At 35.3% G+C, this 17,791-nt stretch overlaps 1 protein-coding gene across 1 annotated transcript in view; it reads right to left on the minus strand.

The window, feature by feature from the left end:
* Positions 1-366: 366 nt before the first annotated feature.
* The window catches only part of Cpsf2 (cleavage and polyadenylation specific factor 2), a 31,860-nt gene continuing 14,435 nt past the window's right edge, over positions 367-17,791 (minus strand). Inside the window, exons 7-16 of the mRNA XM_027931713.2 lie at positions 17,289-17,404; positions 15,560-15,747; positions 14,637-14,927; positions 10,003-10,103; positions 9,451-9,651; positions 7,044-7,196; positions 6,087-6,312; positions 4,683-4,982; positions 3,334-3,468; positions 367-2,976 (exon numbers count right to left, since the gene is read on the minus strand). Coding sequence (XP_027787514.1) covers positions 2,884-2,976; positions 3,334-3,468; positions 4,683-4,982; positions 6,087-6,312; positions 7,044-7,196; positions 9,451-9,651; positions 10,003-10,103; positions 14,637-14,927; positions 15,560-15,747; positions 17,289-17,404 — 1,804 coding nt within the window. The 3' untranslated portion in view covers positions 367-2,883. The remainder of the gene's footprint in view (positions 2,977-3,333; positions 3,469-4,682; positions 4,983-6,086; positions 6,313-7,043; positions 7,197-9,450; positions 9,652-10,002; positions 10,104-14,636; positions 14,928-15,559; positions 15,748-17,288; positions 17,405-17,791) is intronic.

The raw sequence follows: 17,791 nt of genomic DNA on the forward strand, positions 1-17,791 counted from the left end.
AACGCCATCCTCAAGCACATGTAGGTGGGACATGAAACAGTGTGGTCACTTTGGAGAGTACTCTGGCAGTTTCTCAAATGGTTAGAGTTGTCATATGATCCGGCCATTCTATTCTTAAGTACATAACTCAAAATTACTGAAAATCTATGCTCATACAAAAAAACATACACGGGTGTTCAAAAGAGCATTCCTCATAACAGCCCAAACTGGGAACAACTCAAAATGTTCAGCAACTGGTAATAAACAATGTGTACAGTATACGATAGAATATAATTCAGCCCTAAAAAGGATACTGATACATGCTGCATTGATGAAACCTGAAAACATCATGCTAAGTGAAAGAAGTCAGACACAAAAGGCCACGTGTCACATGATTCCATTTTTATGAAATGTCCAGAAGAGGTAAATCCACAGAGATAGAATTGTTACTGATTAACAATGTGTTAGGGAGAAGGGAAAATGGGAATAACTGCTAATGGATAAGGGGTTTCTTTTTGGAATGATGAAATATTCTGGAATTACATAGTAGTAGTGGTTGCACAACTCTAAATACACCAAAAACAAATGAAATATACACTTTAAAAGAATGAGTATTTTATAGTATGTAAATTGTACCTCAATTTTTTTAAAAAAAGGTAATAAGCCCTCCTTACATAATTGATTCCCTCCCTTCTGTTTCAGGTCTCTTACTGGTTCATGAAAACAGAAATAATTGGAATGATACCTGACATGTACAATCCCACTGCAATACAAGAAAATTTCTTAACAAAAATATGTGTAGATATCTGATAGTCCACATGTTATTTTTTTATTCTCAACAATAAAATCTTGAGTTTCTCTGAGTTCATGATTTATATCATCGTTGTTTCTAAACTTCTATTTTTCCTAAGTAACTGAGACTAAAAGTCTTCATTTTAGTAATACTGTCATCCAGAAATGGGCAGAAGTATTACTCTTCCAATGACACTATTAGTACAGCCACCTTAAAGCACTACTGTAAAATTTAATTCCTGTTCATAAAACCATAGAAGGGCTGGGCAAGAAATAATCTTTTCAATATTAGTATTATGATGTAATATGCATAACCAGATGCTTTAAACCATGAAACAACTGCAGACTTTCTTTCCCATGGAATATAAATAAAATTATAGACTTTATATGGTAAGAGACAAAAAAAAATGTTTAAAAGACATTCTTTTTTTGAAGTGCTAAAAAGAAAATATACTCTTTATCACCATCTGACACATTGGTTTGTACATCTGCTCTTCAGTATCAGAAGGCTCTAAACCTGTCTTTTTTTTTTTTTTTTTTTTGAGGTACTGGGGATTGAACTCAGGGTCTGAGTCATGCTAGGCAAGCATCTACCACTGAGCTACATCCTCATGTCTTTTTAAAAATTTTTATTTTGAGACAGGGTGCACTAAGTTGTCCAGGCTGGCCTCAAACTTGTGATCCTTCTGCCTCAGACTTCCAGACAGCTGGGATCACAGGTGAGTGCCATTAGCATGATAATCCACAGTAAAGTTTTGGAAGCATTTGAAACAAATATCAATTCTGATATCACTGGGTTGAATTATACATAGTTTCAGATAAGTTAAATGAAACTGATGCTCCTAAAAATGCTAAGTGTAAAGAAGAGGGTTTAGGTACTTAAGAAATAAGTGTCAAGGTCTGCCATGATTAAGCTACTTTCTAAAAAATCATCAACGGATTACAGGAGGGCAACATGGTTTTCACTGCTTAAGTTCAGTGAAAATTGCATATATTCAACTTTTACTCTCAAACACACGTGGTTTACACTATATCGGGACAGCAAAGAATCTCTTATCCAATTTTAGTACTTTTGCAGTAATGTGTATAAAATCCAACCACAATTTAGGTAACCTTAGGAGAGAGCAATCCTAAGAGATTAAAACATTTACATCTTTTAATTAAATTGTACTATTATCTTATAAAAATGTGAGGTTTAACTTTGTTTTCTTAAAAATAGAGCACTAACAAGTTTCAAATACAGCAGTAACCTAGGTGATAGCTAAGATGTGTCTAACCTGTATGCAGAACTCTTAAGACGATAACACATCCAGGAGTTCCTTTAAATGACATATATTTAAATGATGCTATCATAATTCAAACTGAACAACAGAATCTTGATAAAACAAGAAATGGGAGAAATGAAAAAATGATTTCTGAACAAAATGTGTACTATATCACACGAAAGTGAGTCACTGGGCAATATAGGCATGAAGCAGATATGCTCCATGCAAAAACAGATTGCATATTAGAATTCAAGAGTCATAGCACACATGCTGTTTTTGTTTTTTAAATCCCTAAGCTCAAAAAACTGTTTTATCAATTTTGCTTCTCTTTTGTAACACATCTTTTTTAAATAACTCTCACTTTTCATTCCAGAAAATATAAGAAACAGTTTGCAAGACTGCCTGCAAACCATGTTTCTCTAAGGCCATGAACTGGTTTGCTAAGTTGTATTGTATTCAAGTAAAAAGTCCTTCTAAAATAAGGGGTCTGTAAAAGAAACCAATTACCTTCAATTCTCAGGCCTGTACACTTGTTAGGACCTCTAACACAGTGAAAGCCAAAGGTAGGGAGCTCATTTGGGCATTAGCAAAATGGTCTCTATCTCCTTTTTTTTCTTTTTTGTAGCACTGGGGATTGAACCCAGAGTCTTAAGCATGCTAGGTAAACGCTCTACCATTGAGCTACACTCTTAGCCCACTATTTACACATTTTAAAAATGTAATACATGTTCAGTTTTTCTGGCAGATTTCTTTCATATGTTACAAAACAAAACAGCAAAAGCTTAAAATAAGATAAGAATCCTTTTTCTTAGAAAGGTCAAGCAGATACTTCTTGACATCCTGTCTTTTACACAATAGCATACTGTTCATATAAAAGGTCTCTTATCCTATAAAAATCTTGACAAAGGCAGCCTTCTAATCCGATGCGTCCAGTTTCCGTCTAGAAATCAAAAAAAAAGCTCTTTAGTACATTTTCTGATCATTAACATGCAGACATAATAACCAAACTATATTAAATAGATTACTTTATGATTGGTCTGGAAATGGGTTGCTGTTAATCACAGAATATGGATATAATATTCAAGTAGTGAATTTAAGACACAAAAATGTCAGAGGATTCAAATAATATAAATTTACCATAAAATTATCATTTTTATAAGCCTCAAGCTCATCATTATAAATATAAATTACTGATCTTTCATTTTATGAAATTACTAATAAAGAATTTCATAATTCAAAGTGACAAAAACATCAGAAGCATCTTGTTTGATTCGGTCCTTATTAAAAGCATACTTACTCTACGAACTGCTACTTGATTGTTGCAAACAAGTACACCTCCTACAAATTCAGCTTGAATCCCCTCCCGTAAAAGAACTTGCTTGAAGTCTGATAGTCTTGGTTCATTCATAAAAACTGACTGATGTCCAGGAACCTTGGATGAGGTGAAAGGGAAAAGAATAACTTCAAGTAAAATACCAAACACAAGGTTGTACTGTATAAAAAACTCTACATGATCTCTAAAATATTTTCCATTATTCCCTGAAGTCCTTCAACAGATTGTTTCAAGACTGTAAATCACATTCCAAATTTGTTATTCTGAATCTTGCTTCATTATTTAACATTACAAAGCCCTTCACATCTTCTGATGTTTCACAATTTTATTAGTCATGCCTCCTAATAAAGGAGAAGTGTGATGTTATACTCTTCACTCACACACTTGCCCAGAGAGGGTCAACTAGAGGCCAAGAAGCAGTAATGAACCAAAAATTCCTTTTTCACATCTTAGTTTCCTTTATTTTTAGTGTGGAAGATAATTCTTCCTAAATCCCATTTCCACTTTCCCTCCTCCCTCAGAGTGAATGCAATGGATGCTACGGGTTCAGAATCAGAATGTCAAGTGGATCTTGCCTAATGCTTCAATTCCTTGAAATTGTTCTGAAAAACACTAGCTTTAGCACAGAGAGAAAAAAAGATTCTCTTAATTCCTCCTCCTAATTTCAAGAGTAGTACTAGAAGGGACTCCAATGACAGGCTATTTCTCTGGTCTCAGCCCTATAGCAGGGCTGCAGACTTCACCTGACAAGCCATGTGGGACTCTTACAGTTTTTAATACTGTTCTAAGTTTCATTACCTAAAATCTTTGCTAATGAACTAGATACCTCTTGAGAACATGTAAATACTAGCCTAGAATTATAATCAAACCTAATAAAAGATTTCTAACTGTACCAAAACCAAAAGTGAATTAAAATGAACTGAAAATGCACAAAAATGGAATGCAAGAGAATGACATTCTCAGGTGATCCCCACAATCAAACTTGATATTTAAAAATCCACACTGAAGGCTGGGGATATAGCGCAGATGGTAGAGTGTTTGCCTCGCTTGCACAAGGCCCTGGGTTCAATCCCCAGCATCACAGAAAAAAAAAAAAAAAAACCACATCATGAAACAGAAGATTCGCTAACGGTTTCCTTTAAATTGTTACTAGCCATAGAGAGCTGACACACATACAGAAACACGCCTTGATTCATCTTTTTTAAGAACTCCAAAATTAGCCTATATAAAATATACTTTAAATAGTTAAAAACATACAAGGAAAACTAGGAGAAGGAAATTAAGGAAGCGACAGAAAAGGCATGGGCTCTTACCTCATGCGGTGGCAAAGGCTCCAAGGTGGGGATGATCTCACTTTCTTCACCCGTTTCTTTCTCATCATCTCCAAACAGACTTTTCATGGCCTTTTGCTGAGCTATGACGCTGGCATCGGAAGGAGCGTCCACCTGCATCTCTGAGTCTTCACCATCATCCTTTAGTTCTCCTTCTTCTAAAATAACTCCTGTGTCTACTTTGGAAACTCTCATGTCTAAGACACCATCTATCCATGCTAATTCAGCATCTTTTGCCTTACAAAACTGAAGGGAGCTGACAAGTGAATCTTTTAATCTCACCTGAATATGCAAGTGGGAGGGGGGGAAATAACACCCAGAGTATAAATTAACAAATAAAATATAACTGCTTAGTGTCATTTTCTAACATATACTTAAAATCTGAAAATCTTTCATTCATCTGATCCTCACAATCAATGACCTGTAAAGACCTAATTTTTTGGAAGATCATCAGGGTTCTTATCTACTTTCCAAAGTGCAGGTTTTCTTAACCCTGACTACACATCAGAATTACATGGCAATCTGTTTGTTTGTTTGTTTGTTTTCAATATTAACACCAGGGCCTCACCTCCAGTGGTACTAATATAACTAGTGAGATTGAGACCAGAGCACTCAGATGGGTCTCATGTGTATCCAAGGCTGAGAACCACTGAGCGGTCTCCCGTCTGGTGCTTGGTGTACTTTAGTTATGAGCTGTTTGTGCTTTCCTGAACATACCATGCAGTTTCACACCTCCATGTTCTTGGAATGCTGCTTCCTCTTGCTCTGCTCAGAATAACTTTTCTGCCTGGGATGTTCTAACCCTTATTTTCCTCCCCCTGATACAGACCTCACCCCTACTTTAAACTGTCACTTTGTCCCACAACCAGATTAAAGTTCATCTCTCCTCTATACTAATCCTGTTTTCTATGCCTGACTCCATTTCTCCATTTGTTTCAATTAGAAGAACCCTGATATCTGTGGGGTTTGTTTTGTTTTTTTTACTTTTCATTCTTGAATACTCATCATTCTCTTTATTTCTATACTTTTATAAATACTGTTCCCTCTGCCTAGAACACTCTTTGCTCCTCTTTCCTACTCCATCTGTCCCGACAACCCAGCTGCATCCTAGCAGATGTTCAGATTAGTTATTTTCCAGGAAACCTTTCCTACACCTCCAAATATGGTGGGGTCCTCCTCTTTCCATTCTCATGGCATTCTGCACTTCCGCTAGTGGAGATTAAGTGTGTGTAAAACACTACTGACTTGTAAACCCACAGACTATCGGATCTGCTAAGGCAGGAGCCACATAGGCCTCAGCCCCCTCCCCCAGTACTCCAAATGTATCTGTCCTAATATGCAACAAAAGTACTTATTTCTAAGAGGCTCAACTGTCAGCATATTTACCTGGTAGATGTGTGTTTCACTGGTGGCATCGACTGTTTCGTGTAGCTTTGGCATGTACACTTTAATATCCTTCCCACCAAACGCGCGGCAGCACTCTGCCAGATCTTGACTGGCCTCTGGTGGGCCATGGACAATGATCAACTGTCGTGGTTTCATCTGATTAATGATTTTCTTAATGGAATCCCCATCAGAGCGTCCTTCATAGTCTATATAAGTAACCCTGGCTCTGTAATTAAACATGATTATTCAAGCTTGCTTTTCTGATAAAAACTAGGCTTTCTAAAAATGAATTTTATCATCAGTAAAGAAACATACAATATATAAAATGATGATCTGAGAAATACATGTTATATTGTTAATAGCATTAGTTACATCTTGGCTATACCAAAGTATATACAAAAGATATCCCTGCAACAAATAAACCAATTTGCTCACTGAAGACTCAAAAAAAAAAAAATTTCCAAAATAATCACTTATTGCTATTATTAACATATACTAAATAAAAGGGAAAAAAGGCTTACCTACTTCAGATCATATTAAATTTTCTAGACATTAGCACATTGGAGATGTTTGAGTCAAGGAATACATTTTGTGAAATGAGCAGTTACTAAGAAAAATCAAATTTTTGAGCTGTATTACTTTCTTCCACCTGTTTTTGCACTTACTAAAAGGCTAGAAAAAGTGTTTCTCCAAGTAAATGTAAAATTTCCTGTTCAACTCATCCCCCTCCAACCACTAAATCAATTATTTTGGTATTCAAATATTGTTAATGAAGAGAAAATACCACCATTCTTCACAAGTCTTTTCATTGAAAAATAAATTATTATTACCATTTTTCTGGCACTGGGCATTGTGCATGCAAGTCAGTGCTCTACCACTGATATTAAAATTTAAAAGCATAAACTTACCAGAGGACATTTGGAAATTTCATTTTTGAAACAAGGTAAAAGGACTTACTTTATTTCAATAGACTCTGTTGTAGAAATACACTTAGTAGGAACATCAGATAAATCTTGATCCATGGGTTCATCTCCATTTGTCAAGCCAGATTCTAATTTGCTTTTTTCTTCTTCAGTAGCTTGAAGTTCTGGCACTAAGAAATCCTCTGGTCTAAATAATAAGTCTCTAATTAGAAGTAGTAAAAAGCAAGCTAATATTATATAATACATATAACTAACTAGTAGGTGGCATAATTTTTAGACTCCTCACATTATTTTAAGACTTAAATATGCATTTGATCCAAAGCCAGGACAATTTCATAATATCAATTATCAGATGACTATATATGTTATGTTTCTCCTAACACTAAAAAATGCTCTTTAAGCACATCACATGGACTAGTGAAAGGCCTCTGACAGGTCATTAGAAGACCTCAGTGGCTATAACAAGTGCTGTCATAAGCTGGTCCTGCATTAAAAAAAAAAAAAAAAAAACACTTTATTTTTTAGTTGTGGGTGGACACAATACCTTTATTTTATTTTCATGTGGTGCTAGGGATTGAACCCAGTGCCTCGCACATGGTAGGCAAGCATTCTACCTCAAAGCCACAACCCAGCCCTCATGCATTCTTATCAATCATTACTTTTGGCCAATGTTTGTGGTTTCCTTCATCAAATCCCAATACCTATAAATCTCAGAACTCCTCTAACGTACTTAAGACCCCCAGTTACTTCCTTTCTGCCCAAAGAAAGCAGAAGACTATTTGCACAACACTGAAAAGGTTGGCATACAAAATTGTTAGCTCCCTCATAACCTTCATCTTAATTTCAATGTATTATTAACACATTGCTCTTTCCATTTTTACTTCCAATATCAGAATCCTAACCAAAAGTAAAACCAAAATCATCTTTTAACATTCTCTCTAACCTCCTATAACTGTCTATGCTTTACTCCCAAATCCATTCCCACTCCTCTCTGAGAATCCAGATCTCCTCGCAAAACCCAGGTAGTCCGTATCTCCAACAACAATCTAAAGAGTAACAACAGCAGTAGCAACCACTTAAAGCACATTTATTATGAGCTAGATTCTATACTAAGTGCCTGAGAAACACAACCTTATGCTGGGGAGTATAGCCTGAGTCTAATCCTTAGCATCCAAAATAAAACCTCCACCAACAAAAAGCAACCTCGTTTAATTCCTATCACCATTTTTCAGATAAGGACGTTGAAGCTGAAGAGCACAGTCCATATGTTAAACACACAGGCCACTCATCAAGTGGAATAATAAGCAAACTCGCTAGAGTGAAGTTATGTTTCCTCATTATTTTAGACAGCCAAGTAGAAATGGTATTTTCCTAATTATACCCAAGAATGACCTAAGTCATTCTACATGCAGAAGACAGCATTATGGAAGAAAGAAAGAAAGAACAAGAAATACAGAGAAACAAAGCCAGGTGGAGGTGTATGCCTGTGGTTCCAGCTACTGGAGAGGCTGAGGCAGGAGGACTGCTTGAGCCCAATATTTTGACACAAGCGAGGGCAACAGAGGGAAACCTGGTCTCAAAAATCAGGGAGGGTTGGGGGGGCCCTAAGCAATTTAGTGAGATCCTGTCTCAAAATACAAAATGAAAAGGGCAGGGATGGGGCTGGGGATGTGGCTCAAGTGGTAGTGCGCTCACCTGGCATGCATGAGGAGCTGGGTTCAATCCTCAGCACCACATAAAAATAAAATAAAGATGTTGTGTCCACCGAAAACTAAAAAAAAATTTTTAAATATTAAAAAAAAAAGGGCAGGGGATGTGGATCTGTGGTAGAGCACCTCAGGGTTCAATCTCTGGTACGAGAGAGAGGGGGAGAGAGAGAGAGAGAGAGAGAGAGAATGAATAGAAAAGTAGGAAAAAACTGGATTGTGAAAGACACTGTAATTATGCTGAGGCACCTGACATCAACCAGGGAAACAACAGAAACTGCACCCTGAGGATTTCTACACAGGTTAGTGGTGTATTCAAATCTGCAAACAGAACATAATTTCAATAGTTTTTCTAGTAGTGGGTGTAGATTTCCCATGGTTCATCTCATATTCCTCTTGTAACTAAATCCATTTCCTAAACTACAATTACCACTGCAAGTTCTTTTTATCCTATGTCCTTCACCCAAGCATGGCCATTACTTCTCTTCTTAAGAGGGGGAAAGTTTAGGTCATCTTTTTAAACTTTCCCTACAACTAAGTAATAAAACTATCACTTCTCCCTTAATATTAATTCTCCAATGTTCCTCAACATTTCTATGTTTCAAACTATAAATCTATATCCTTTAAGCCAAGATGCTCAGAACTTAAAGTACATGGTGACCAAAAAGACTAAATCACTGTGTTTAATTAAACACTGGATCCTTAAATAAATAAGGTTTTGTTGTGCTCACATACTTTATGATCTCTCCATACTCGTCCCATTTAATCCTTTCTTCTGGGGCAGGAAACATGGGATAAGATTTCTTTGCCTGTTTGAAGAAGCTTCCTTTTCTACTACCTTCACCTTTCATCATCAGGTCGTGCTTTGTCTTATGAGCTGACGGCTGGTCAATATCTTCTTCCACATCACTCTCATCGCTGGAATCAATATCTGCCCTAGGAGGAATTTGGAATAGATCAAGGTCACAAACATCCAAACAGATTTTGAATTAATATTTATAAAATAGTCACTGAATTAACATTCCATATTATTAATTCAATATTAATTTGAGTGATATCATAAAAATACTTAATACGATTGGATCAATATTTTGTAAAACATTAACTGCCAGTTCATAAATATGTTTAATATTAACACCAAAAGGATTTGTTACTTTAGCCATGAAAGATGTAACAAAAGTAATGAAGTCCTAAGAAAGTTGAAATATTTTCAACTGAATGTTTAAGTCTTAGAAATACATTTCAAATTACATACATAAAATTGTACTATTTATGAAAATAACTCACTCCTTTGATTGTTCAAGTTTTTTAGCAGCTTCCTTCTTTAGCTTCTCTTTTTCCAAGTATTCTTCAAGTTCTTTCCCTTCAAGCTTCACACGTTTCCTCAACTAATGAAAAACAACAGACAAAATATCAGTATTGGGGGTTAAGGCAGTGGGGTGTGAGATACATCATAGTTCTAAACTGATTCATCATCTTTAAACTTTTCTCTGAAATTAAACAAATTTCCATTAATGTAATTATAAATCCTATTTAGATTAGTACTAAAATTGAGTTGTTTTACATCTAAGGTGGGTTTAATTGAAACAGGTTAAAAAGCAGCGGGCAATCTGAAAAAGAAAATGCAGGTTAAGTATTTTTATGATTTGGAGTAGATGAGGCAAATAAAACCCTTATATGACATAAAGCTCAAAAGACAGAACTGGGCGTGGTGGTGCACACCTGTTATGCCATCTGCTCAGGAGGCTAAGACAGGATTGTGAGTTCAAAGCCAGCCTCAACAACTTAGCAAAGCCTTAAGCAACTTAGCAAGACTGCATCTCAAAATAAAAAATAAAAAAAGGCTGGGGATGTCAATCAGTGGTTAAGTACCCCTGGGCTCAATTCCTGGTACCAAAAGATTAAAAATATACCACCACCAACAACAAAAAAAAACCTTTAAGTCTCACCAAATTAAAAGAAACAGAAAAAACAGTGGCATATCAGAAGCTACTTTTTCCTAAGAGCTCTTTCAAATCAAGAAAAAGGGGGCTGGGTGGTGGCTCAGTGGTAGAGTGCTTGCCTGGCATGTGTGAGGCACTGGGTTCAATTCTCAGCACCACATATAAATAAATGTTCATTGACAAGCAAATATATTAAAAAAAGAAAAAGGTAACACATCATAAAGGACAAATATATATAAAGCAAATCCAGTAAAAACATTGAAAACTGAGGAATCTGGGCATACTATTTTTGTGACTTTCCTGTTAAGTTTGAAATTAGTTCAAAATACAAAGGAAAAAAAAGTTAAACCAAATTCAGGCACTTCTAATATAAGTGAATTACATGTTTACATAGGTATCCCACATCTGTCTAGTAATTTATCTGAAAACAAGTTTCATTACAGTGTCTTTTTTTCATTACAGTTAGTAACTCACATAGATACTTTATTCATAAATAAATTTATTTTGTTTTTGTGGTGCTAGGGATTGAACCCAAGGCCTTGTGCATGCAAGGCAAGCACTCTACCAACTGAGCTATATCCCTAACCCCCATAAATAAATTTTAATAAAACCTTTACCTTCATGATTTATTATGCCACTGCTATCATAAACTTTGGTCTCCATCTGCCATTTATAAAAATTTTTTTAAAAATGCATGTGGGGGGGCTGGGTTTCAATCCTGAGCACCACATAAAAATAAACAAATTAAATAAAGTTTTGTGTCCATCTACAACTAAAAAGAAAAAAAAAAAGGAATGATATACTTTCTCTGAATCCTTGGGGTTCATAGAAAATGGGGTTAGGGATGTAGCTCAAAGGTAGAGCACTTGCTCAGCATGCACAAAGCCTTGGGTTCAATCACCAGCACCATTAAAAACTAACACTACTGGGGCAGGGATTGTGGCTCAGTGGTAGAGCACTTGCCTAGCAGTGAGGCACTGGGTTCTATCCCCAGCACCACATAAAAATAAAACTAATAAAATAAGGTATTGTGTCCATTTACAATTAAAAAATTATTTTAAAAAAATCTTAAAAAAACTAACACTACTGTAATGTACACTTAAACATGGTTAAGATAGCAAATTATATGCATTTTTTTACCACCACCACATAAAAGATGGCTTTGGTCACCTTTTATTTTTATTATTATTTTATTTATTATTAAGGGAATGAAAAAATAAAAATAGAAAAACCAGTTCAGAAACTACTGCAGAGTCTAGGCAAGACACTTAGCATTGGGCTAGGATGACAGCAGAAGAGAAAGAGAAAAGTAGATAATACAGGATATGTCAGGCGGTCAGGTCAATGTAACTTGCTGAACTAGGTGTGGATATTGAGAGAAAAGTAACAAAAAAAATAAGTTGAATGATCCGTGCATTAATAACCTGTACAGGACACTGGTTACCCCCAGGGATAGGGAGAGACAGAGTCAGGAAGTAGGCGTATGTGGGGCTGATTCTATTTCTTGAACTAGGTGCAGGCTAGACAAGTGTGTTCAGTATGTGAAAAATATCACACACTATACTTATGATATGCACGTTTCAGTATATATTATACTTCAGTGAGCATTTTTAATTTTCTAGATTTTTGGCTCGAGTATAAGGGGAAGCTTTCCCATGAGGAAGACAGAGAAGAGCAGGTCAGGAGGAGGGGGGAAAGATAAGTGTAAAAATTGTTTGGGATGTGATCAAGTAGAGGGGAAAAAAGATGAATGATGGAGAGATAAGAGATAACTGCAGAAGACATATCCCTAAGATGGTGAGCAGGGAAAGAATCCTCAACACAAGTATTACTTTTTAAATACTAAAAAATTTGTCATATCCTATTTTCAGCTGCTTCAGATTTCATGAGGACACACTGGAATGTCATTTTCTTCAAAGTTTTAATATTCTTTTATTAATTCCTCAAATGGCATATCAGGCCTAATTAAATTTCTAGTAATTAAAATTTTTAAATTAGGTATTTTATATCTCATTAAACTGCTTTAAGTACTTCTGAGTTTTTAATTTTGTATTTCTAAGCTATTAAGTAACCTAAGACAGTATTTTACTTTGATATACTTTCTCTGAATCCTTTGCTCAACAATTCTGTATTTACAGTCAATACATATCAGATATTATTTACTAATATTACAGTTTTCTTATAAATAGGTTATATAAGACAAAGATACAACTTAGCTTTTAAAAACCAAATGATCTTTTAAATGGTTGCTATGAAGACAAAATGAAAAGTAATCATCTAAAACTTTATACAACCCTGGCACTTATTAACCAAACCATCCAATATCGATGACTATAAACAGTAGAGTCAATTATACTAGTTTTGGGAAAATGACAGATCTGATGGATTTGTTATCAAGCCAAATCATCTTTTAGCATCTTGGTCATTCTGCTAATTGTCTGCTAAGGCAGCAGGTCTGGATGCAGGAACAGGTTAGTATATTTAGTGACAATGAGATACAGGAATTCCTGTCTGACTACTTCTACTTCTCTGCTACTTTTCAGACAAGATCATGTGCTATGAATAAGAGTGTATTATAGGTTATTTAAGAAATTAGAGGCATAAAAATGTCCTTACTAGACAGAGAGAAAACGAATATCCTATAGAATGTAGAGTGCTAGTACTAGGTGCCCTTTTGAGATGTGAAGTCATGAAAATATAGAGAAACCTGTCCACACGGTCACATTTAACTCCAGTGAAAAAGCTGCTTGAACGCAGGTACAGACTAAGCAAATAGTTTAGTGCCAAGGCTTTGCCAGGTGAGTAGAATAAACAGAAGAATGGTAAGAGATTTAAAGGTGTTTACTAAATGATTAATCATGGATCAATGACTCTAAATAAGAATGCTGGACAGTGAGATTCACGAACTGAAAGTCTCAGTGGAACTAAAGAGCTCTTGGCATGGGAGTAGAAGGGAAAGTCAGCCGTAAGATCAGAGTAGGGGAGTTGAGGTAGAGAGCAGGAGAGGGGAATGGACAGCCAGGGCAGAGTGGAGGAAAGCTCACTGAGAAGAAAGGCATAAGGAACTGAGAGGACTAAAGAACTGGACAGAGCAGCCATGTGGATGCTCAAGACAACAAGAAAGGAGTCCTGAATACAAGTGGGCAAGCAGGCCATGAACTAGGGTCTAAAATCACTGATGAGTGACAGAGAACAACCACAAGATTAAGAAATGTCAGAAACAAAGAGGGATTCGTATATATATCATCAGGTCTGATGGCATAAGCTGCAAAGAAAAGAAAAATGGCTTAAAAACTGTAGCACAGAACAAGGAGGAGACTTACCCAGCACAGAAGAAATGAGAAAAGGAAAAGCCTATCTATTTAAGAGGCCTACAGAAAAGAACACTATGCGAAGCAGCCAGATTTCAATTAGGGAAAGCAAAGACAAGGAACTTTTCAGAAAAAGAAGATACTGTGTATATGTATTCCCTCCCAGTATGATTCTAGAAGGTACCCTGCAGGAGTTTAAGATTGAGAAGGGGCTTGTAAGTTTGTGCTGTAAAAGGCTCTCTAACTCAGCCTTAAAAAAGAATGAAATTATGGCATTTGCCAGTAAATGGATGGAGCTGGAGGATATTATGCTAAGTGAAATAAGCCCATCCCAAAAAACCAAAGGCCAAATGTTTTCTCTGATATGCTAATTCACAATAAGGAAAGGGGGGCTAGGGAAGAATAGAGTTATGACCAGTGGGATTCTACACCATGTATAACCAGAAGAATGAGAAATTATCCTCCATCTATGTATGATGATGTAACAAAGTACATTCTACTGTCATGTATAATTAAAAAAGGCTCTCTACTGTTATTCTTTTTTTTCTTCTCTACTGCTATTCTTAAAAAAATTCCAAAACAATTTCAAGTTTTGCTTTTGGTCCCTGATTTTTATACATTATGCATAAAATACCCCCAACAGTTATAAGATACAGTGTTTGCTCACCTCTATTTCTGTAATTTTTTCAGAAGGATTATCAATTAGGAAACGTGCTAAAGTCCCAGGAGTAGTTCTATAAGTCAGAATGATTGAGTTTTTAGGGTCCTGACACCACTGAATAAAGAGATCCCTTGAAAATCCACATTCCAGGTCAGGTTGGCTGGCAAGTACAACTTTGGGGCTAGGCACACGAGCCAAGTCAGAAAGACCGTGGCATAAAGAGAGATGGCGAAACTGAAATGGATTATTTCTTTTGTCTTCAAAACATCTCATCAATTTATCACTCATCCATTCTACCTAATATAGGAAAAAAAGATGACAATTATTAGAAAATACTGTAACTTCAATGTATTCTAAAACAGTCAAGGAATTCAAGTTCTATCTTGTTTCAAGTCTTTTTACCCACAGTAGATTAAGTCTATACCATTTGATAAGCAAATTGTGTTCCCCATTAGATCCTCGCGCCCCTAAAAATTTCATCCTTAAAAATCAAATTCTGTACTGTTTCATTATAAGTGATCTAAATCTTTTAGAGAAGGCAGTGTATATGTTCTAAATAAATAACTTACCCTACAGACTGCTATTTAAAGAGAAACACCTTATTCAAAAGAAAGAACAATGAATTCTAATATTTATATCCTATGAAGTAGGATATATATTTATCCCCATTTTATACAGACTGGTAGAACAAGAGTTAGAAGAGAAGCAACCTGCTTAATCTGTAAAATGGAGGCAAACACTGCTTCATAGGGTGCATGTAGATTAAATAACACATACATATAAAGCACCCATAGCCAGTAAACAGTTAATGCTGAGCTATTATTATTAACCACCCCTTCAGAAAAATGAAATACAAAAGGCAATTAAGACACTAAAGTCCATAAGCCCAATCACTGTAGCAAAGTTCTTTATTATGGACAATAACAAACCTGGGACTTAGAAAACTCCACCACATTATAACTGACATTATTTAGGAGTGCCAAGGAGTAAACACCCAATCCTGCATCTTTAGTTCTCCAGATCTGATCAAGAAGTTGAGCAAGTTCCAAAACTCTGCCTGCAGTGTCCACTGCTATTAATACATTTCCATCACCTCGAAGTGTTTCCAGGACATTTGCTAGAAAACAGGAATGTAAAATCTTTGTAGTTCAAAATTAATACTTTGCTATAAAATTAAAGACAACTCTGTCTCCCTTTTTTTAATGACAAATACTATAATTTATACATAAGCAATTACTAGGTCAGGTACAAAGTGAAAGAATTTTGTTTAAGTCAGCATAACCATTTTTTTTTTTTTTTTTTTTTTTTTGCAGTTGTATCTGGACAGCTTGCCTTTATTTTACTTGTTTATTTTTATGCAGTGCTAAGGATCAAATCTAGTGCCCCACACATGCTAGGCAAGCACTCTGCTATTGAGCTATAGCCTCAACCCCAGCACATCCACTTTTGATTCTGTTAAATATATCTTCATAAGAGTAAAAAACAATACCATTAACTTTTTTTAAGTCATTGAAAAATTATAAATCAGTAGTTCCTAACATTTTCATGTTAAGTCCACATAGAAAATGGTACTTGTAACACTGGGAAAATTCAATGACTAGGTCAAATGCAACCAGCTTGGGGCTTCCAGGTCATCCTGGACTTACCACCTGTCTAGCCCAATGAAGTTTGTTAAGATTAATTACCAAATTTATATGTACATTCAAACACATGCACATAATTTTATACATCTGTGTGTATATATGTGTGTGTGTATATATATGTATACATATAAAATATATATTTTGTATACATGTAGAATAAAATATAGATCATATTCTCATATTCTCTTCCAACAAAAGCATTTTTATAAATAGATTTCTTTGCTCTGGTAAAAGTCTTAGAAATACTTGGTAAAAGCAAACTCCAGCAAATAAACAAACAAACAAAAGCAAGAGCTTTCTAAAATCAGTGAATTAGAGAAATGCAATATACTATTTATACTTAAAAGAAATTTTTTTTTATAATTATAGATGGACAGAATGCCTTTATTTGTTTATTTTTATGTGGTGCTGAGGATCAAACCCAATGCCTAACACATGCTAGGCAATTGCTCTACCACTGAGCTACAGCCCCAGCCCTAAATTAAGGTAGTGGTTATTAACATATGTATTTAATATATATGTAAATATTGTATTAACATAGTGAAATCTAATTTTCCCATTGAAATCTCATACAACTTATTTAAAAAAAAAAAAAAAAATGAAGTGAAGCAGCTCAAACCAAAGCAGAAGTGAACCATAATGGCTCAGAGGCTCTTGAAGACCAAGATGACTAATTATAATTAAAACACCCAACACCAAACCAGAGGACTATTTGTACCCTCATATCTTCTAGTTTTCTTTTAGAGTGTGTTTTTCTATTAAATATGTATGAGGTCTTTATATACCAGTAGCGCCCAGGAGAGCTAACTAGCCATGTGTTGAATGGCAGGGAGAAGACAATTCACATCCATTCCACAAAAGCATTTTCTTATACAAAATACTGAGGTGGCCATATATTTCTTCAAAAAAGTAGTAGTTAGCCAATCTCTTTTGACTAAGTTAAACACAATTCACTGTGATTCATGCTACCATGCACTCACACAGCTCTTTAAAGGGGACAGTGGATAATACATACTCAGAAGTTGTTCATCTCTCTGTTTTCTTCTAGGCTGCACATATGTAGCATTAAATGAATCTGTGATAAGTAGAGAGGGTCTGCTTAGCATTTCCAGGGAACATCCATTTAAGTGGCTATAACAAAGTTTAAAAAGAATATTTTATATCATTTCAAATAAACAATAATAGCTTCTCTTAAAAAAACAAGCAGTTGCTTTTAAAAGCATTTTTTATTTCCTTGGTTAATATATTTGCTCGTTAATTTTTTGAAATCTGATAAATTCAAAATGTATAAAGAAAAAAAAAATTTCCAGAGTACCATCATTCAAGATTACTGATATACTATTAGGTTCATCCTTCTAAGCATATAAATTTTTCTATGCATATACATATGCATTTTTTTAAATTTTTTCTTCTGAGACAGGGTCTCATTAAGTTGCCCAAGATGTCCTCAAATTTGTGATCCTCCTGTTTCAGTCTCCCAAGTTGCTAGGATTACAGGAACAACCCCACCATGCCCAG

Source organism: Marmota flaviventris, chromosome 2, assembly GCF_047511675.1.
Source record: "Marmota flaviventris isolate mMarFla1 chromosome 2, mMarFla1.hap1, whole genome shotgun sequence".
NCBI classification, from domain to species: domain Eukaryota; kingdom Metazoa; phylum Chordata; class Mammalia; order Rodentia; family Sciuridae; genus Marmota; species Marmota flaviventris.